A 21,375-nucleotide genomic window follows, 5' to 3' on the forward strand; every position below is an offset into this window, starting at 1 on the left:
CTGATAGACGTTGTCTTCTCTCCTTTCCTTGACAAAAATATTTTATTCTACTTGGGCTTCACAAGATGTTACCCTCTCACCTCAAGCTCTTCCTGCTGTTCTCGAATGGCTTCTGGTTCTAATGCTGGAGGTTCCTGGGTTTTGATGTTGGACTGCAGTTCATTGAGAGTGCCCATGAGGTTGTTGAGGTCATCCCAGAACTTCTCAGACACATCAAGTGTATCCTCTAGGTTCTCGCCACGATCCTTCGTGCTGGTCTTGATGTCGTCAAACAGCTTGATAAGTTCATCCAGCTTTTCTTTAACATCTGGAAACAAACGCTTTCATATTACACCTCTTATAGGAACTATTACTTTTACTTGATTTTTACTTTTACAAACCAAGCAACATGATGGCAGCCTCCAACTAATGGGGTCTGGACCAGTGATAGACATAATGAGCAACAGCTCATTACACTCGATCGGATCGGGTGGTCAGGCTTGCTGACTTGGTTGATGCATGTCATCGATCCCCATTGCGTGGATCGATGCTCATGACGTTAATCACTGGATTGTCTGGTCCAGACTCGATCATTTACAGACTGCCATCATATAGCTGGAATATTGCTGAGTGTGGGGTTTAACAATCAAACAATCAACCATTACACTCGATCAACCAAGCCACCAAGGCCGACCAACCGATCCACTGAATCACCTGGTCCGACAGGCAAAGGCTGCTGAGGACCTGTTTTAACCTGGAATCCCCATAGCTGAGCACACGGGATCTATGACTGAGCAAACGGGATAAATGATTGAGCAAATGGGGTTTTACGCTATGGTGAGCAATACATCAGCTTTGTCACTTCATCCTTCACAACAAGCAAACATCTATGAATGGCACAGGTGTATGATGGCACCCAGGTCCACAGGTCTTCACACCCAACTGAGTAAACATGGCTTTTTGCTGCATCTGCAATCTTGCAGCAGTTCGCATCAATAACATGACCCAAACTTTTATTTGCCTTTCCTTAAGCGCCCATCTACTCTGCAAACTATTTATCCAAGACATCTGGATAAATAAAATAATTCCTTCACCTTTCACTGCATCATCCTGAGTGTCTCCAGCCTGTTTCAGCAGCTCTTCAGCAGTGACCTTGACCTTCTCCAGTGCCTTTTCTCGCATGTCAATATCACCAATGATGTCCTGGAAAACAGACAAACACTGAATAAAAGTCTGCAGATGTCTGGTATGATACAACCTCAACCTGTACATCTTCTTTAGCAATCTCAGCGGTAGTATGGAGTAGCAGTCTTTAACACTGGGTTCCGATGCCTACCTTGTTCTCAACAATCTGGTCTCTGAGTTTGTCAGGGAAGGCCGAGATGGGCTCAGCATTCTGGACTTGTTCGTTGGTGGTGGTCATCGTCTCAAGCATGTCCTCAAGTTGGTCAGTGAACTGGAATCAAACAGTACACGTTTTCATATGCCATCTTATCAAAGTATTTCTGAGCATGAAATGAAGCCAGTTGGGAAGACAACCCAAACATCATTATCTGGACATATCTAAGTTGATCATTGTCATACATGATAAACAAATTTATTTCTGATTTATTTAAGAGATATACAACAACCATAGTCATTTATTTCTTATGTGAGAACTCAATATTATTTACAACCTCCCTAAGGATGTTCATGAAGTTTACAAGCTTTAAAAATATTTTCCCGTATTTAAACAGTGATAACTCCCTGAATACAATTTGGTCATGGCAATGTCGGACAACTCCATTTTATGAACAGGGGGTTTAAGATTGATATTTCCTGAATATTCTTACAAATCTCATGGGGATTCTCAGTACCTTTTCTCCCAAAACTGATTGCCATAACTCGCCCACTTTTGGAAACAAGCCTTCAGCCACTGCTTTTACTTGCACTGCCCAGCTCCATCTCTGGGGAACAACTCTCTACCCTCTCCAAAATAACATCGTCCAATTTATGATGTCATCGTGTTGTGAGCATATGTTCGTATCTCCAGAAATGATGTCATGACAGAACAATGTTTTATGGTGAAATAAACCACGCCTCATTCTTTATTGTTCTTTGAGATTTATCCCCTGGCTATCTTATATCTTGAACTATGTTTCCCAAATAATAAATGCATGATTTTTCAATAACTGATCTGATTTCTGACACACAAGGGCATGATAAATTACCTCAGCAGATTGTTGCATGGCAGCATCGATGGAATGTGACCTCTCCCTGACACCGTTTCGAATCTCCTCCATGCGGCGGTTGTCATCATCCAATATGTCCTGGACTTTCCCAGCGTCTCCTTGGCCACAGATCTGCAGCAGTGCGTTACCCGTCTTGTTCAGACGGTCACACATCGGCTTTTGGTCGGTCACATCCTGTCTCAAGGCCTGGAAGGAGAAGACAGTTACATACAAGTGTAGTGTAAAATACATTGACTTAGCGATAGTGCAGTTAATCATGATGGAGGCTTCAAGAGCTTCACAAACCTAGTGCCCATAGGAATTTCAGATCTGGGTCTTCTGCACGGCAAACATCAACATGAGTCCACCTGTATACATGTCTGAATTAAGAAACTCATTTCTACAGAAGTCACTATACAATACTGAATCTTTCCTATTTTCCTTGATGGTTGCCCTCTCATTTTGTGTGGACACGCTCTTCTACAAAAATATGTATGCTTTGAAGGACAGGCTTATTGACTTGGCTACCCATGAAATACTAAACCCATCTGCAAAGTTTTGCCTCACCCCAGCCCCCAAATTTAATTCCACCAACCTTGATCATCTCTTGTTGTTTCTTGACCTGCTCCATGTCAATAGAGGGTTTCTCCAGCTCTGCAAGTGAGGGCTCGATCTCCTCCATCCAAGACACAAGGTCAGCATGGGTATCAGTGAAGTGCTTAGACAATGGCAGTGCCTGTTCCAGCTGGGTGAGCCTGTCATTGCTCATCCGAGACAGACCATCAGATCTCTGCTTCAGAAGATCCATCTTCTCCCTGATGGCACCATCCTCCTCAACAGAATTCTCTCTCAGTAGTTTCTTGCCCAGTGCGATGGCATCTCTGGCCTTCGATTTCTGACTGTTAATGTCATCATTCATGGTCTAAAATGAATAAAAGTAAGTTTACAAAAAATGATGTCAAGTAAACTTTGTGTGTATAGTTCATTACTGATAAAGGATTCTCTTTTGATTCTACGCTTCTGAACCATGGCCAATTAGCTTATTAGCCATTGAAGATTTTGCAACAAATAAGACACACTATTCATTACCAATTACAGCATGTACAAGATCCATACCTTCTGCTCCACAAGTTGTGGCTGTAGGACACTAGGGTCGGAGCTGATGGCTTTACATTCAAGAAGCTTGCCCTCCTCCTCATCAAACCACTCCAGCAGGTCATCAAGGGCATTCACCACCTGCAGAGGTCATTTGACATTTCAATGAAGTCTCATAGGTCTACACTTTTAACATAAAGCAACTGCAATTTTTTTGTGTGCGAGTTTGACATGAGTCAATTTTCTCAATTCTTAACTGCCTCAAGTAATATGAATCAATTCCTTGTTACACATATTGCTACCCTGAGATATGGCATCACCCACCTCATTTGACTTCTGTCTGGACAGTTGGACCTTCTCTGCCTTCTTGGCAATCTGGTCCTTGACATTATCAAACCTCTTGTTGTCCTTGGAGATGAGGTCTTCAATACGGAGTCCGGAGTCTCCTGGAGCCAAGTCCGCTAAGTCGTTGCCCTCAGAGTTAAGAACTTCAAGGATTGGTTCAATCTCATCAAGTTGGTCCATGAGTACCTATATGGACATATTCATTGATGAAGAACAGCCAAAAAACTGAAGGCAATGGTTTTAACATCATGGTTTTCAGGTTATGGAACACAGCTATCATTTCAACATATATCCTGAAACCACATCTATTGTAGACGTCAGTCTCAAGCACATAGAGCTGTGAGGTGTGAGCTGTGAGGTCACAGAGTGGTAAAAAATAAAAATATGATTTGATCTATGATGTCAGATATAATTACATATCTACTCAACCATGTCAATGCACTGGAACTTTCAGTGGACAATGTGACCCCACCCATAACCCCTGATCATCAGCTTTAAAAATACAGCTTCCAACTTGAAGAAATTAAGTACGCTGATCTCTAGACTTAACATCTCTCTTTCATATTACCATATGAAACATGATCTTCAATTTCAACCATAGTTTTGTATGCCTTTCTACTATTCTAAAACATGCTTACCTGTACATGCTCTTCAGCATCCTGACCAACAGCGTCTTTAGACCTTGCCTCTGGTTCTACCTTGTTGAACCAATCAAGGAGCTTGGTATGAGCATCATGGAACTTCTCGGCCAATGGGAGAGCTTCTTCCATCTGTTCCAGGATGTCCTCCACCTTGTTCCTGAGGTCACCATATCTCTTCTGGCCATCATCAATCTTCTTCTGGATAAAGACCACGTCATCACCTTTGCAGTAATCCTGAAGACTCTTGCCCTTGGAGGCCAGACTATGAACATCATCATCCTTTTCATCAATCTCATCTTGGAGTTGCTGCAGAAGAAACACTCAGGTGCTCATTGTTTTTTAGAAATGACAACATTTTGGAAATCAGTTTTGAGATTCGCTGACTGAAAGTACGGTGGATTGGAGTGTGTCTGCATGTCCTGCAGGTTGTTCACACTGGGCCACCTGTCCTCCAGCATTATTTTGTGGCCAAAATATCAATTGGTCAGCTCTTTACAATATCAACTGTTTAACAAAGAACTTGTTAAACTCACCTTGAGTTCCTTTACCAGCTTCTTGATCCCCTCAGCATCAAGAGCCTTGGGTTCAAGCTGGGCAAACTTCTTCTCGCCTTCAGTCAACCATGAGGTCAGGGGCTCAGTGATTCCTTGGAAGTCCTTGGCAAGGTTCACAACATCCTCCAACATCCCCATCCTCTCGCCAGCCTTCTTGGCCAGAGCCCCCCATCGGGCATCAAGGTCACCCATCTGTTTCTGGATCTTCTTCTTTTCCTTGGGGTCTACGGTGGACTGTAGTGTGTCTGCAGTTTCCTTCAGGTTGTTCACGCTGGGCCATCTGTCCTCCAGCATCTTCTGCAGGAACTGTTAGGAGAGACATTGATGTTAGATCGGTTCAGATGCACAGGATGATGGATATTTTGGTCTGAAATCTGTGTATAAGGTGGCCAGTGGATGATGGAATAAAAGCACATGCTGGTCCTGGTTTGAGTGTGGCTTAAGTCACATTTAGCAATACTAGAGCAATATCATGGTGGGGGAACAAGAATGGGCTTAACAACATGTACAAATGTGGGAATGGAACTTTTGTCCTAGGTGGTCTTTTTTGTGACGAGCAAACAGTTATCAGGCTTCACAACTAACTCCCATGCTGGGTCCACTTGCACAAAGCGATCTTAGTGCTACGACAATCTTAACTCCCATACTGTAACATAGACTTACAATAGATGTACTGCTAACCTCACTTTGAGAAAGTGGGCACTGGAGCCGATTCTACAAAGCGATCTTAGAGCAAAGATTGATGTAAATATGTGCTAAAGTATGGGAGTTACGAACATCTTAGCGCTAAGATCGCTTTGTGGAATGGGGCACTGGTTTGAGTTAGTTACCAGGGCCCACTTGCACAAAACGATCTTAGCGCTAAGACTATCGTAAGCCTATGTTAAAGTATGAGAGTTAAGATCATCTTAGCGCTAAGATCGCTTTGTGCAAGTGGGCCCTGTACTATCATACCAAGCTTAATCATATATATGAAATACAAAAGAACCGACCTGACCTTTCATGAAAACAACACTCCAAAACGATCGGTCACTTCAAATAATGTCCTTCCTACACTTACCTTTTGTTCTTGGAGCTGAGCCTTGACGACCCTGAACTCGGGTGAGGGAGGTTTCTGGTTTGCCACCATGTCCTCTGTCTCGGACAGCCAGGACAGCAGAGAGTCTAGGGCATCATTGAACTTCCCAGACTGCAGCAGGGCACTGTCCAGACTCCTCTCCCGGTCAGACACCTGGAAGCAAGCAATGGGCAGTGTAACCAACCACATGCAGATTGGACAGATTTTGTTGTGGTTCACAAACATAGAGCAGAGACTATGTGAAGGTCGAGGGAGTGAGTGGGTCAAATTGGCTAACGCTGAAACGTATTTAAGTTATGTCACTGTGCATCAGCTTGTTGTAGATGCATACAGTTTTTGTGAACCCCATGGGTATGAAGTCAACAAACCTACACACTCATCAGAGTGAATCAGGGATTTAAATCCACGATCATGGGTTTGTAATCAAAGCTGTAAGAAACCCCAGCAAGAATTATTGAAACAGTTATAATGCCAGTTTGATTGTCTGCTGTCTCAAATTTGAATGTACCTTTGGCGTAACAGCTAGTGCCTTATCCCTAGACAACTGTGGAACACAGTCCCTCTGCCTCAAACAACCACCATTGGTTGCGGGGGACCTATTCTAACCAATTTTTTTCATGTGAGACTTTTTGTAGAAATGTCACATACCTTCTCATTAAGTTGGGACCACTTGTCAGCAAGGACCTCGAGATCAGTTTCGAGTTCAGATGTGTCCACTCCAGGTGGGACTGACTGAATCAGGCTCTGTCCCTCTGAGGTAACAACGTCAAACTGCTTCTGGAGTGGCTCAATGTCCTTGCGAATAACATTCTGGATAAAGAAATTACATAAACTTCAACAATTTTGCATGAAGCCAGGTGTCACAAAGTGTCTAAATGAAACATTCATTGAGACCAATCAGTTAATCTGAAACAAGATCTAAACAAGTTAACAATTCCAAATACTCTTCTAATTTCACATCAACAATTCTTATATTCAAACAAGTAATCTTAATTATTGAGAGCACACAATTTCTTTATCGTTTGGCCTTTTCATCCACTGCGATTTCTAAATATATTAACCTTGGCCAATATCCTAATAAAAATCTCTAACATCTGCATCCCGGAACATGTTTGTCTCTATTGAAACCAGTTTCTATTAGTTCTCAACATCTTAACCTTGGCCAATATCCAATAGTAAAGCGATATCATCAGCATCACTGAACATGTCTCTAAAACTCATGTCCACAACTTCTAGCCGAACATCTGCCCCATCTGACCTTGAGTTCATCCTGCTGCTCCTTGATGAGACCAACATCTCCTCCAACAGGTTTCAGCGACTCCAGCACGTCTGCGGACACATCCATTCCCTTCCTCAGTTTCTTCAGATTCTCGTTGACATTCTTCACCTTGTCCTGGTTGGCTTCAATATCAGCAGCCCGTTGTCTGGCTTGATGACTCAGACGGTCATGCTGGTTCTTCAGGTTGGCAAGCTGAAAAGGCAAGTCAATAGATGTTTAGACCAATAGATCTGTAGGAAGGCCTTCAGGCTGGTAGTTATGTAGAAATGTCTCTGAATAATTCTTGCTGATGTACCCATTCCATGAGTCATGAGTGCGTGAGTTGGTTGCTTTGAACAGTTTTTCATTTATATTACATGGTGTCAGCTTGATGTGGCTGAAAGTCTTGAAAAGCTTATCAATTTGGTGTATCCAACAAGGACAGGTATGGTGCTGACAAACCTAGAAACATATTCATGTAGGGTTCGAGAGGAAAGTCATGTATTTTCTGAAAACCTTTGCTGATATGATGGAACAAACACACAGTAACCATGAGCTCCTCAATCACAGTTAGCTCCACTGTACTGAATCAGACCTGTCCCATACAAGGGCAGTGAGACAATCCAACCATCCAAGAACAGTGTACAAGTTTTGAGAATGAGCAAGTGAAGATTTAATGCTGCTCAACACGTCATGGACGGTGACACAGAATTGGCTTCACACATCATCGTCAGCATGACAAGTTGATTCCTAATGTAGGCTACACCTCTGCTCAGAAGTTTTAAGAAGAAGACAAGGAATGAAGGAGGTCTTTACCTGTGTTCTCAGCATATCTGGGTCGGAGACATATCCAGCCCTGAGGAGGTCATCGCTCTGTCTCTCCAGGTCCTGGAGGGCCTCTTCCATGTTGTCCAGCTGTGTCTGGTAGTCCTACAACACAAGCACTCCTTAACACAAAGACTAAAGCCACACAAATAGACAAACCCTTTGTCAAGGTACCATATCATGATCATTTTTTTAATATATACATCAACTTTTACAATTGGTATTTTGTTATGATCTTCTGGGCGGGACGTCAAGCTTGACAATATTTATCATATACAGTACAATACAGCCATGTGATTCCGATACTCAGTTGAAAATATTATCGCCTAGTTTGTATTTCGACAATGGTAACGAGAGGAGTGTCCTGATTGGACAGGTGCAACACTACAAATAGATTCATACCAGTCGATAAATACGTTCATTGCAGAAACTCAAAGTTAAATAATGACCCTCTGTTTAATGGTGTCTATGAATATTTTGTCCTTGTGATTTGCTCTCCATAAATAGGCATATCATTCGCATACTTATCACCCATACGAAATATTTGAGAAAGCTGGCATCTATGACAGAGAGTGAATATGCTCTTACACATTAGAATGAGATACACACATTCTACACATGAGAGGATTTGAACCAGGTGAGGTGAAGACCCAACACTCAAGCCACAAGGATTACCAAATGACTGACCTACATTCAGAAGAGACGCTGTGGTGTTTACGAAGGCGGGGGATACGGGGCAAGCACCTACCTGAAGGTCCTGCTTCTGGGCATCGAGAGTGTGTTCGTCGCGGGCTACTGGGGCCATCTTCTTCAGCTCATTCTCCAGGTCAGACATTTCTCCAGCCACAGTCCTCAGTTGTCCCTGACATAGAATAAACAGGTGTTACTGACAGTGAGGTGAAATTGGGTTTAACATCGCGTCCATGATTATTGCACTTATATAGCGACGTGCATGCACATGTACGTGTGTGTGGCTGCTTGTACTAGTCCGGACTGATGCCCATTTATAGTGGTAGCACACTGAGATACCATGTCGCAGTTTAACATGAATACCCCAATCAGACACAGTATACTAACTTCGAGCTGACCAGTCCTTGTTTTAGCCCCTTAATGCCGAGCGTCAGACAGGGTAACAACAAGTACCATCTTTTAACGTCTTTTGGTATGACGCGGTCGGGGCTCTACCACAAGACCACGGAGGCAGTGTTACTAACAGTTTCATCACATACTTGCCTTAGTTTCTGAGTTCGATTAAAAGCAAGTGTTATCTTAAAATATAGCAACATATATATGTATACTACTCAACTTTCAATAGGGATAATCAGATGTCATTCTGTTTAAATATACACTTGACATAGACTGCTCCAAGAAGTTAAAGAACACTGACTTTTTCATATGACTATAGTTAATCTGTCATGTCTGGTGGGTATTGCAACACACAGCCTTCCAATTGTGGGTGTTTTTTAACTTGTTTTGAGTAGTATATTATGAGAATCAGTTTTGTGTAACATGGAGAGATAAAAATATCCATAACAAACGTGGAGTAGTATATATACTATACCATGGCAGATTGAAAAAATCGCAACAGGCATACTGATAACTAATCAGGTGGACATACATTGTGACCACCCAAACATCATACATCGAATCTTACTTGGGTACCAGGATCTATTTTCTCCAGAAATCCCCATGGGGTACCTGACATGGTTGTAGCCTCACTGACATCAGGGCCCACTTACACAAAACAATCTTAGTGCTTAGGTGATCGTAAGTCCCATATAATAACATAGGCTTACAATAGTCATAATGCTAACATCTCTTTGTGCAAGAGGGCCTAGGACATGCCTCTCACCTGGAACTGTCCAACAACTTGTGAGCCAGTCTCCATGTCACCAAGAAGCTCGTTGAGATTATCCTTGAGGGCATCCTGTCTGCATCGAACCTTGTCCACGCTGGCTTTCAGTTCTGCAGTGTCTGGTTCATCTGAAGCCTCTAGGCTGACTCCCTCCACCAGGGCGTCCAGGTAGTCGAGCTGGTCTTGGAGGCCTCCAACATCCTCTTGGAGGTTCTGGAATACAGGAGACACATGGAGGACATCTGATGGACCTGTAGCCACACTGGCGCTATGTTGAATATGTCAAGTTCAAAGTCTACTAGGGGCGGTCGGGTAGCCTAGTGGTTAAAGCGTTCGTTCGTCACGCCAAAAGCCTGGGTTCGATTCCCGACATGGGTACAATGTGTGAAGCCCATTTCTGGTGTCCCCCGCCGTGATATTGCTGGAATATTGCTAAAAGCGGCGTAAAACCATATTCACTCACTCACTCACTCACTCTCAAAGACTACTAGGATGTAACAATTATATAACAGGTAGATATAGAAATGTACATAGCCTATGTGAGGTAACACTCACTCAGTAACATGTTTTATTCATACCTAGATTTGAGTGATCTTCAATGAAGTAGTTGTCAAGGTCAGTAACATGAGTTAGTGAGTGAGTGGTTTAACAGCAGTATTCCAGTTATAACTTTCACTATAGGTAAAATGGATAAAATTATCATAAAAACGCCCGCATGTTATCAGATATGAACGGGCCACTGTAACTTGATAATGCCCTCATATTACTTGACGACGGGCCATTATCACGCCCGTTGTTAGGTGACGTCATAGCGATAGGGATAGGTGACGCCACGTTCAATAGTGACGTCATCTCGTTTGTTCTATGACATTTCTATATTTGTAAAAGTGGGTCAGTGACATTCGTGTTGATTGCAGTAAATGTTTCTAAACTGATATTGTTGTTTCTTTTTATTTGATAACAATTTCTATCCATTTTAGCTATAATAACAGTAATGCTATTTTTCAGAGCATTATCATTTGCAGAAGCCCTCGGTCTTTTCAACTGCACTCCTTCGTCGGGCAGTTAATAGAAGACCTCGGGCTTCTGCAAATGATAGTGCCCTGAAAAAAAGCGTTACCCTTCTAGCATTTCAGCTTAATGTGAGAGGAAAGTACGAAGTGATGCATGTCTCGGATATTTACCACTTTGGTGGAACCCATGAGCATGGGTAATGTGCTGACAAATCTCAAAAATAAATTGGAGCGAACCAGGATTAAACAATCACAGATATCTGGCACACTCAAGGGATGCAACTCCTCACAGCTAATTGCGGTGCCTCAGACATCTAGGCCACCCGCACCCCAGCAACATACTAGCTCCATGAACAGTGTTAAATGGCTACCTTGATCTTGTCTAGATATTTGGGATCCTTGGATATTTGTCCAAGAGCGAGATGGGATTCCAGCTTGTTTTCCCACTTGAGGAGGTTGCCGGTGGCATCTGCCATGTTGTCCTGGATCTCAGCCAGTCTTTGCTGGAGGTCCTCCAGACTCTGGCTCCTCTCGGTGATGCCTGAGTTGAGATGCTCCCAGCGGTTGTTGAGGTCGTCCAGTTGGTTCCTCACATTCTGCCGGCCATCCTTCACACATTCCATCAGGGCCTCTCCTTCCCGATTCAAGTGATCATGGTCGTGGGTCTTCTTCAGAACATCATTCTGCAGAGCCTGTCATACAAAGAAAACATGAATTTTGAACTTGTGTCATAACCTAAGAACATGAATTGGGGCGAGAGCCACACAGATCATCATAGTTATCATCCTCCATCATTATCCAAATTGCCTACATATCATCATCGTCGTCATCCATAGCCTACATATCATCATCATTCATCATCATCCATCCATCATCATCATCATCATCATCATCATCATCGTCGTCGTCGTCGTCGTCGTCATCATCATCAATAATAATTGCCTACACACCTGCAGCTCCTTCAGTTTCCTGCCCACAGTGTCCTTCTCGAGTTTATCAGGCTGGGTCTTCTTTAGCTTGTCATCCGACATGTCCATCCACATGAGCATCTTGTCCAGGCAGTCCTGGTACTTCTGGGCATGTGCCTTGGCTTCAGCAAGATCCTGCTCCTTGTCCTTGGCCGAGTCCTGGAGATCCTTCCACTCAGACTGGATCTGATCCAGGGTGTCTGCGATGTTCCTTGTGTCCATGGTTGGAGAAGATTTTTCCAGGATCTTCTGTCCCTTGTCCAACAGATCCCTTATTTCAGGCTCTTGGGCAGTAATATCTTGAAGCAAAACCTTAAACAAAGAGTGGGTTGAGTTTACAAACGGTGCAGGTCTTAGACGTTTCCACTTTGGTGAGCTCATGAGCATGAGTGTAGTGAGAACTACATGAACTGCTATCGATGTGTTGTTCAATTTGGTACTTTCAACGTATACTTTTTGGCATTTTTTCAATGCAGAAAAACAACACAACTTATTAGTAATGTGAACATGATTTTCCATCTCATCCATACTGAACAATCAAGTCAGCTGTAGTCTTATGCTCCATACCTTGTGATCATCTGCCTGTTTCTTCAGCACATTCTGATCCCCAGAGAGAGGCTGCTGGTTGCGGAGTCGTCGAGATGCCTCGTTGATCCAGGCCAGGTTCTCCTTACAGTCAGCAGTGAACTTCTGGCCCTCCTTGCCAGCCACCTCCAGGGCATCATTCCTTGCATCTAAACAGGATAGACAACAAATGTTTCAATACGTAGAAAACAGATTTACCATGATTCATCCCTGTGCTTACAATTCATAAAAATAATAATTGATCTGATCGAAAGGAATATATTTTGTCAAAAAAGTCATCAAACTACACCACTTAGGCTTTACAAAATAAAAGAATTGGTTCTCTGGCAATAGTTTTTGAAAATATAGTGCGGGCGGGTAGTGTCTTTTTGTGTGTGTGTGTGGGGGAGGGTTGTTCGAACAAGTGTTGCCAAATAAACACTTGTGTACAATCAACCTAGGAAAGGGCCTCCCTGTATAAATGTATTCCTTGATGAGTAAAATACTGGAACACAGTATCTGACTACCGTTGGACTTGGAATATTTAAGGGTATTTAAGGATTATATTAAAATGGAAATATAAACGAAATGTGCGGCAAACTTAATGATGATGCGAGCGATGCCTGAGAACCAAGACTATTATTTTTTTAGCCTTAATTTACTCATGATGTTCCACAATCTTACAATTGTCTGGTCCAGAAACAATTTTTCACAGACCACAATCTGATAGTCAAATCTGCAATCTTACCCATTTTCTTCTCGGCATCAGCCAAGGTTTTCTCAACCCTGGCCAGCTTGGCACGAAGGTCCGCTTTGGTGGCGGAGTCTTTGGTCTTCTCACTGAGTTGTTTACACAATTCCTTAGTGCGAGTCAAGACTGGCGTCTGCTCAATCATCTCCTCCGCCAATTGCTACAGGAAGACAGAAACATATTCATTACCTGGTTTCCCTTCTTGGATTTAACAACACTGAAACACGAACTTCTGGGGAACTGAACCCAGACTTTTGGTGTGACAAGCGAATGCTTAACCCACTAGGCTACCCCACCGCCGTTCCTTTCTTGTAAACCTTTGATTAAGTGTTTAATAGCCTAAATGTTAAAGGATATAAAAGACTTTTATCCTGTTAAAAAGGTGGAGCAAATAATACACTGGCAAAACAGATGAGATAGCCAGTGTGTTGGGGCAGATCTGTTGCTTTCAACACATTAATCTTTATCATTCCATACCACCTTGTGATGGAGAAAAACCCTAATTTATGACTACTTTAGGACTATAATTGGGCTGAATCTGGGATTTTAACCAAAACAAAGGCAATGTGGGTTTAACAATAGAAAGAGACAGCAAATAAGAATACATAAAAAAAGATTTTTTTTTAAAAGCCCACTGAAAACACATCCACTGTTTTTTATCAAACAATCTTCAGTTTCACAAACAGCACACTCAGTACAGGATATAACCGAGTTTGGATACAGGTGCCACTTACAATCATCTCATCGGCCTGCCTGCTCTGTTTCTCTGGGTAAGGGCTGACAGGTGGTAGGGAGTCCAGCCTGTTGTGGAAGTCATGGCCCCAGTTCTGTAGCATGCTGGTCTTCTGGGCGAACTCAGACCCAATGCCTTCCATGGCACTCAGACTGGACTGTCGCTCATTGAGGCGGCTCTGCAGTTTCTCCCAGGCCTTGCTGATGGTGTCCATCTTACGGCTGATCGTGGCAGCGTCACGTGAATCTGGGTCACATTTGTCCAGGATGGAGTGACCAGCATGGATGAACTGATCATACAAGGGCTCCTGGCTGGTGAACTCTTCATGAAGGACCTACACAGTTCATTATATATCATTATAAAATCTATTCCAAAGTAAGTCATGAGTACTGGCATGCGAAGGCAACATTACACACTAAGTTTACTTCTTATCATGAACCTGATTATTTGAATTAAAAAGTCTGAATAGCATCAAGTCCCAGAAGAATTCCCATGATCCTGTTAACCAGGAACCCAGTCAATAAAATGACACTGGTAGTCTTTAATCCTGTTCCAACATAGACTTAACAAGGTGCCGTAACTACACTACAATTGCGTTGGATTATCTCCGCAATCTGGTTGACCTTTAACAAGGTCACAGCAGCATTCACAGTGCTGCTAGATCTTTGATCAGGTCACTAACCTTGACCTGGTCTAGTTGGGTCTGGATGAGTGCAGGCTCAGTAGCAACTGGCCCCAAGACGTCGAGCATCTTCTCCTTCTGGGTAAGCCACTTGTTGAGCAGATCCCCATTCTCACGCAGGCTTCGCAGGTGGGACACTATGTCCTCCAGGCTCTTGCGGCGCTGCTCAGAGGTAGCACGGAGTCCATGCCACTTGTCATCTGGTGAATACAAACAGGGAGATCATGTTTTCAGCAATAGTATGTTTGTGTGTTTGTTGTTAAATGCTGCACTCAGGAATATTCTAGCTACATGACGGCGGTCTGTAAACAATCGAGTCTGGACCAGACAATCCAGTGATCGACATCATGCAAGTTGATCCACGCAATTGGGATACGATGACATGCATCAAACAAGTCAGCATGCCTGACCACCCGATCCCGATAATCGCCTTTTACGGCAAGCATAGGCCTCTCACGGCAAGCATGGGTTGCTGAAGACCTATTCTCCACCCGGATCTTCACCGGTCTTTCAGAAATTATAGTGGTGAGATCACAGAAGATTCACAAGAAAACGAGAGACTGATAATGACGTCACTTAATGGAACAAATTATGCCTCACATAGCCATTATAAAAATAACTGCAATGACATTTTCCTTTCATCGTATCCTAAATATGTAGAGTGCAAACCTGAGTTTATGGCAATAGGAAGGACAAATGTATTTTATAAAAATGTATTTCCCTATTGTGACTGTACAGTTTTGCCAATTAGTAAAAAGATTCTTTCTAATACGTGTAATTTCTGAGCTACTGAGGTACTGACCTAGTTGTGAGATCTGGGACTGAAGTGTGTCGAGTCCGGGGACGCCAGGCTTGGTCTTCAGCAGGTGCTGCGCTTTCTTTCTGATGTCCTCTACGAGACCCTCTTTACCAAGTAGCTCCCGGTGGAATGCCTGCAAAAACCATCACCCACATCAATATCTACACATTACCAACATAACTGACATTCAACTAAACTTTCGGTGTAAACAAAAAGAAAATTTGAAATAGATTTATTTCCCTATTAATTTCACATAATAATAGTTCACTACAAAAATAAATAATTCGAAAAACTTTGAGAGAAAAACAGTTAGCTACCTTGTCAAATAAACAAAACATAATGACTCAATAGGAATATGATTCTCATCTCAAACAAATACATGTAGTTACAAGAAGTGGAAATTCAGACGGGTGGCATCTCTTACCTCATGGTCCTTCAGCTTCCTCTTGGCCTCCTTCTCATTGGTGGGGATGGAGGCCACCTGTTTGCTGATGTCGCCGTCCTTCATGTCCAGCCAGGTGAGCATGTCCTGCAGGTCCTGCAGGAAGGTCTTGATGCTGGCCAGCACAGTGTTCAGCTCCTGTTGACGGTCAGCCAGGCGTTCGCCAACGATGTCGTACCGCTGGTTGATGTCCAACAGCTGCTGCTGGGTTTCAGACAGATCTGAACAACAGCATTGGTCAGTCATTAAAGGTCATCTTAACTTGACAAAAAAGATTCGGTATTTCAAGAAAATGTATTTGTAAAACTAATAATTAATGAAACCTAATATGGTAGCATATATTTCAGATGGTGTTTTTATGTCCAGTAGCTGTTGCTAGGTTTCAGACAGATCTGAACAACAGCATTGGTCAGTCATTAAAGGTCATCTTAACCTTTACAAAAAAGATTTGGTATTTCAAGAAAAATTATTTGTAAAACTAATAATTAATGAAACCTAATATGGTAGCATATATTTCAGATGGTGTTTTTATGTCCAGTAGCTGTTCTAGGTTTCAGACAGATCTGAACAACAGCATTGGTCTAACATTCAAGGTTATCTTAACTTTAATAAAACTTGAAAGCATGGATTCAAGAATTTGTTTATTTGTTTGTTGTTTAATGCAGCACTCAGCAATATTCCAGCCATGTAATGGCGATCTGTAAATAATCCAGTGACTAACATCACAAACATCGGTCCACCCAATTGGAATACGATGACATCAACCAAGTCAGCAAGCCTGATCACCAGATCTCCTTAGTAGCCTCAAGATTATGTCAAGCATGGGTTGACCTATTCTAACCAGGATCTTTACGGGTGTTGAGTGAGTGAGTTAAGTTTAACGTCACATCGGCAATATTTCAGCCACAGGTGTTAAGGATTTGAAAGAAAAATTATTTGTTAATTGATGATAAATAAACCTGAAATGGTTGCATGTATTTTACACACAAAAAATTCAAATTTGGATTTGGACAAACTGTTCTGGAGCCAATGACATCAAGACAGAACAAGAATACAAATGGTCTTATGTACTGCAACTGAAGCAAGGTTGGTCTTTTATGGTACGTCATCTTCTGCTATTTCAGTGATCAGTATGTGATCATGACTTCTTGAATCCTGACAATTCTTGAACAAAGGATCCTTAATGAACCTCAACCACAACCTCTTTTTCAGCTTCAGATTGACTTACCGATTTGTTATAATAGAAATGATGACACACTTCATATCAGATGGTGACATAGTTGACTTTCATCAGACAATATTTTACACTGTTCACAACCGATTTACCTAATTAAGACACATAATTCTAATCATCTGCATACATGACAAGTGCGCACTGTGCAATGTCGCTGTGACCTGCCAGCCTGCTAATAGTGGGGGTTAGACATGCAAGAGGGGTACTGTTAGTTGTGTAGGTCATACATCGGTCATCTATACACGGGGTCACAGTATAGACATGGGTACACAACAAATATCATTGTATATTGTCTCCAATACTGCACCATTATGGAATGTTATGAAATTTATGTATGATTCAATATCGGTTTATCACTCACAGCAACATAAATAGGCACATGCTATTAAATGTTTTTGACTTCCTTTTATTTTGAGTTGACACATGTTATAGCAGTCATTAAAACTTGTTACTTATTTAAAAAAATAAGTATTTACATTTCAAATTTTGGATAAAAGTAATATATAGACTATTATCATATATAAACATTAATGAAAAGATACATCTTTTAGAATAAAGATATTTATTTATATATCAATTATCAAATCTGTGGTAATTTTTTTTTGAAGACAAAAAGCATAAATATAAACTTCAGGGTTCCATTCAATATAGCAATCTTAGCGCTAAGACAACCATGACTCCTATACTATAACATGGATAACATGGACAGTCATAACACTAAGATTGTTTGTGGAACAGCTGCCTGGTTAAAGATCATAATTTTATTTCCAAACCGAATAATATAAAGTAAAAACAAAAAACCTCAACCAAGGTGCAATACAAGCAAATCCTCAAAGCCCCTGGTAATGGACGTGAATGAATGACGCGGAGATGTACATACCGTCCAGCAGCAAGTTGTCGGAGCTGCTCTTTCTGCTGCTGACCCCGCTGGACTCGCTGGACAGCGGGCTGGTGGCCAAAGTGGTCGGGGATGTGGGGAATGTGGGGGAGGGGGTACGCAGTCGCGAAGAGTACAGACCAAGGCGTCTCCGACCTGGTGGCAGACGGGCAAGATGTGGATGCAGAGAGCATGATGGTGAAGGTGGATGTGGAGATAGATCGTTTCACGTTCACAATATGTTGCTAATTGTTATTTGGATATTTTAAAGCATTATTTTATAACTTCTTTAAGTATCGTTTAGAAATTGAAATGATGAACAAAGGAGATGGTTCTATCGATGTACAACTTCTTTATTACAATGTAACATTTTCGAGTAGATACTAACACCATTATCAAGCAAGTGATCATTGTAATAAAGAAGTTGTATATCCAGAACTATCTCCATTGTTCATAATGTTATGATCAAAACAGTAATCATCAGTGAATATTTTTGTCAATTTTTGTCAGTGATGATTTTTGGCATTAAAGGTTTTTAAATTTGTTTATAGCAATTACAGAATATCATAATGTGAACATGAAACCACCTATAAAGATACTGGTGCTCGTAGAAGAAATTATGAGAATCAAAATGCTGGCTCTCCACAGCCAAGTGGATCACTTCAACTGTAGATTGTGTGTTAAGGCAATAAGTATTCCAAGTTGCTCCACATGACAGCATGGTCAAAGGAATCTCATGACAACCCAAACATAGATCTCTAAATCCTTGAGTGCAAGTGTCAAATCTCAAACATCTATCAGAACCAAGTTGGCATCAGTGAGGTAGGCTTGAGGAACATACATATTCATAGTTACAGCATTTACATGCAAATAATGCTGATTTCAATATCAATACAGTTTTTTTATCAAATGCCATCATGCTTGCCAACTTGCATCTGACCAATAAAGTTACCAAATACCATAAAAGCTTAAAACCCTGCCATCTAAAGAGAACCCATACCATTGAAAAGTTCTGAAAATCAGAAATTTGAATTGAATGAAATGACTGGTGATCATGAATATGCCAAAATGCAGTTCTGACATGCATCTGGTCCAAGACACTAAGCAAGCTGTAGAAGTTGGAACCTACTGTTTATCCTCCTGAATGGACTGAGAGGACGCTCGGTGGGTGACTGCATCATCTCAAGGGCATTGCCAAGGTCATTGATTTCGTCCACCTTCTCACCATGACCCTCAAACTCCTCAAGCATTGGCTGCAATAAAACAAAGATATTGTTTGTTTGTACTCATTGTCATATCATGTTTTTCATTTGCTGCAAATTATGGAATCAGCCACTTGCCCTACAGACACTCATGGTCAAACAAAGCAACTTCATTTGAGATTACATGTCACAAACAATTACAGCTATAAAATGTACTGGCATTTGGAAGAATTTTGGTATTTAGATCAGTAAACCTATTAAAGATACTTTCTGAATATGTCAGATATTACACAGAGCATTAGGCTACCTCATGGTAAGGCCAGACATTTTTCAAACTTGGTTTATAAATCAACTGACACCCCAAACTCCCACCTAACTTTAATTGAAAAATTAATAAATTCCAACCAACTTAACATTTTGAGAAAATCAAATATTGATATTGAAAACAGAATTTTTTATTATTCATATATACCAACCTGAATTTTTGGGCCAAATATCTGTACCCCTCTACATACACACAAAAGTCTTGCCTAACAGAGTGACAGTAAGCTTATCATGAGAATTCACTGTACGTTATATATACTGTTATAATTTCTACATCACCAAATTAAATTTTGTGACATCCTCTCACCTGTAGTTCTGCAATCTGCCGCTCCACCGTCTCAATGTCAACAGCCACCGGCTCAAAGGTATCCAGCTGAGACTCTATTGCTGCCAGCCAGAGAAGAATCAAGGTCTTGGCGTTCTCAAACTCGTTGTCCTGTTTCTCTTTCTGTTCTGCCTCTCTCTCCTTGTCTGCCAGGAGCACGGTCAGGTCATCCCAGTTCCTCTCTAGCTCGGCGAGCGAGTCCTTCACCGAAGTCACCTCCCCTGTCCTTGGATCTTTAACAAGGGAGTCACCTAGCTTCTTGAGATCAGAGACTAATCCAGCTCGTCTGTTCTTCTGATTTGCTACTTTTTCAAGTTCTGATTTCATCTCTTCACTTGGCATTTTGTTAAAGTCTTTTGATTCCATGTTGTCAATGTTAGCTACTATCCACTGATTTGAGTCTTTAAGTTCATCCTGGAATTTCTTCAGCTTAGCAGACACATCCTCAAGGTCGCGTCCTCTCACCTCAACCTTCTTTTGGATGGTAGCATACTGCTTGTCAATGTCCTCAACTTGTGATTCAAGTGCACGAGCCATCTCGAGGTCACAGGTCTTGATGAGATCAAGGGCTCCCTGTTTGATGGAGTCAATGCTGGACTTATGATTCAATATATCACTCTCAACAGCACGGAACTCCTGCATCTGTTCCTGAATATTGTCTGGGTTCAGACTGATTGCATGCTGCTTCTTCATCACCTTTTCAGCATCTTTCATCCAGTTGAGCAGACCACCTACAGCCTCCTTGACTCCCTGAGACTTGGTTATGGCAGTCTGTAGACTCTTCGTCTGATCGTCAATGTCTTTGTTGAGTGATTCGTATCTACCGGTAATGTCCTTCAGAGTATCTTGCATTTTACCCAATTGCTGGGGGTCAGCAGAGATGCCACTTAGACCATTGGTCAAGTTCCTTCCTTTCCTTTGGAGATCATCCACAACACCAGACTGTGCAATAGCATCAGTTCTAAGTGACTTCAGCTTTTCCAGCTGATCATGTAGTCTATTGGGATCAGGAGAACCACTTTCTTGCTTGTTGGACATAAGGTTGTCTTCAGCTTTTGTCAGCCACTGAAGCAGTTTGAATGCCACATCATTATAGTCTCTCTGTTTGTTGGCCAGATCACTCAACCTTTCACCAAAGTTGCCGCACTTGCCCTTGAGATCCTGGTAGCGTGTTTGAGTTTCCTTGAGATCATCCTTGACAGTTTCTGCTGCCAGACCCTCCATGCTGATTAGACTCAGGCGAGCTGGACGTTGTCGGTCGGCTTTGAAAGCATCAACCTCCAATTTGTGCAGCTGGAAAAAAATATATTAATGTGAGTAATACTCTGGACTCTTTGAGGTGAAAGCAGCTGGTGTTAGAAAGGGCTTTTTGTTTTCTGTATGAAATTGACTGTGACTGTGTGAGTGAGGTGCATTAAACATCGTCAACGGTATTTCAGTAATATTATGGCATGTCAGATGTGGGAGGAAAGCAAGAATTGATCAACATTGCCACTTTGGTAAAACCCACAAATACAGGTTTGGGGATGGCAACCCAGAAACATAATCAGGGCAAAACAGGATTCAAACCCATAATCACTTAGACAATTTGGACTCTAACTGTGACTAAAGATTCCAATAA

The 21,375-nt window shown here is 41.9% G+C and overlaps 1 protein-coding gene across 19 annotated transcripts in view; it reads right to left on the reverse strand.

Moving 5' to 3' along the window:
• The window catches only part of LOC139480555 (microtubule-actin cross-linking factor 1-like), a 275,708-nt gene that overhangs the window by 27,549 nt on the left and 226,784 nt on the right, over positions 1-21,375 (reverse strand). For 18 of the 19 annotated variants that reach the window (XM_071263682.1, XM_071263686.1, XM_071263685.1 and 15 more), the window contains 26 exons: positions 19,737-21,047; positions 19,033-19,156; positions 17,907-18,059; positions 15,775-16,013; positions 15,354-15,483; positions 14,552-14,751; positions 13,871-14,203; positions 13,134-13,296; positions 12,389-12,555; positions 11,804-12,133; positions 11,225-11,545; positions 9,838-10,053; positions 8,734-8,847; positions 7,977-8,090; positions 7,161-7,373; positions 6,551-6,712; positions 5,885-6,055; positions 4,804-5,130; positions 4,268-4,576; positions 3,609-3,815; positions 3,306-3,425; positions 2,785-3,111; positions 2,190-2,396; positions 1,316-1,435; positions 1,074-1,182; positions 81-307 (listed from right to left, as the gene is read on the reverse strand). In XM_071263682.1, coding sequence (XP_071119783.1) covers positions 81-307; positions 1,074-1,182; positions 1,316-1,435; positions 2,190-2,396; positions 2,785-3,111; positions 3,306-3,425; positions 3,609-3,815; positions 4,268-4,576; positions 4,804-5,130; positions 5,885-6,055; positions 6,551-6,712; positions 7,161-7,373; positions 7,977-8,090; positions 8,734-8,847; positions 9,838-10,053; positions 11,225-11,545; positions 11,804-12,133; positions 12,389-12,555; positions 13,134-13,296; positions 13,871-14,203; positions 14,552-14,751; positions 15,354-15,483; positions 15,775-16,013; positions 17,907-18,059; positions 19,033-19,156; positions 19,737-21,047 — 6,414 coding nt within the window. The remainder of the gene's footprint in view (positions 1-80; positions 308-1,073; positions 1,183-1,315; positions 1,436-2,189; positions 2,397-2,784; positions 3,112-3,305; positions 3,426-3,608; positions 3,816-4,267; positions 4,577-4,803; positions 5,131-5,884; positions 6,056-6,550; positions 6,713-7,160; positions 7,374-7,976; positions 8,091-8,733; positions 8,848-9,837; positions 10,054-11,224; positions 11,546-11,803; positions 12,134-12,388; positions 12,556-13,133; positions 13,297-13,870; positions 14,204-14,551; positions 14,752-15,353; positions 15,484-15,774; positions 16,014-17,906; positions 18,060-19,032; positions 19,157-19,736; positions 21,048-21,375) is intronic. The other variant, XM_071263691.1, reaches the window with a different exon arrangement.

Source organism: Haliotis cracherodii, unplaced genomic scaffold (genome assembly GCF_022045235.1).
Source record: "Haliotis cracherodii isolate W230 unplaced genomic scaffold, xgHalCrac1.p SCAF_4, whole genome shotgun sequence".
NCBI classification, from domain to species: Eukaryota; Metazoa; Mollusca; class Gastropoda; order Lepetellida; family Haliotidae; genus Haliotis; species Haliotis cracherodii.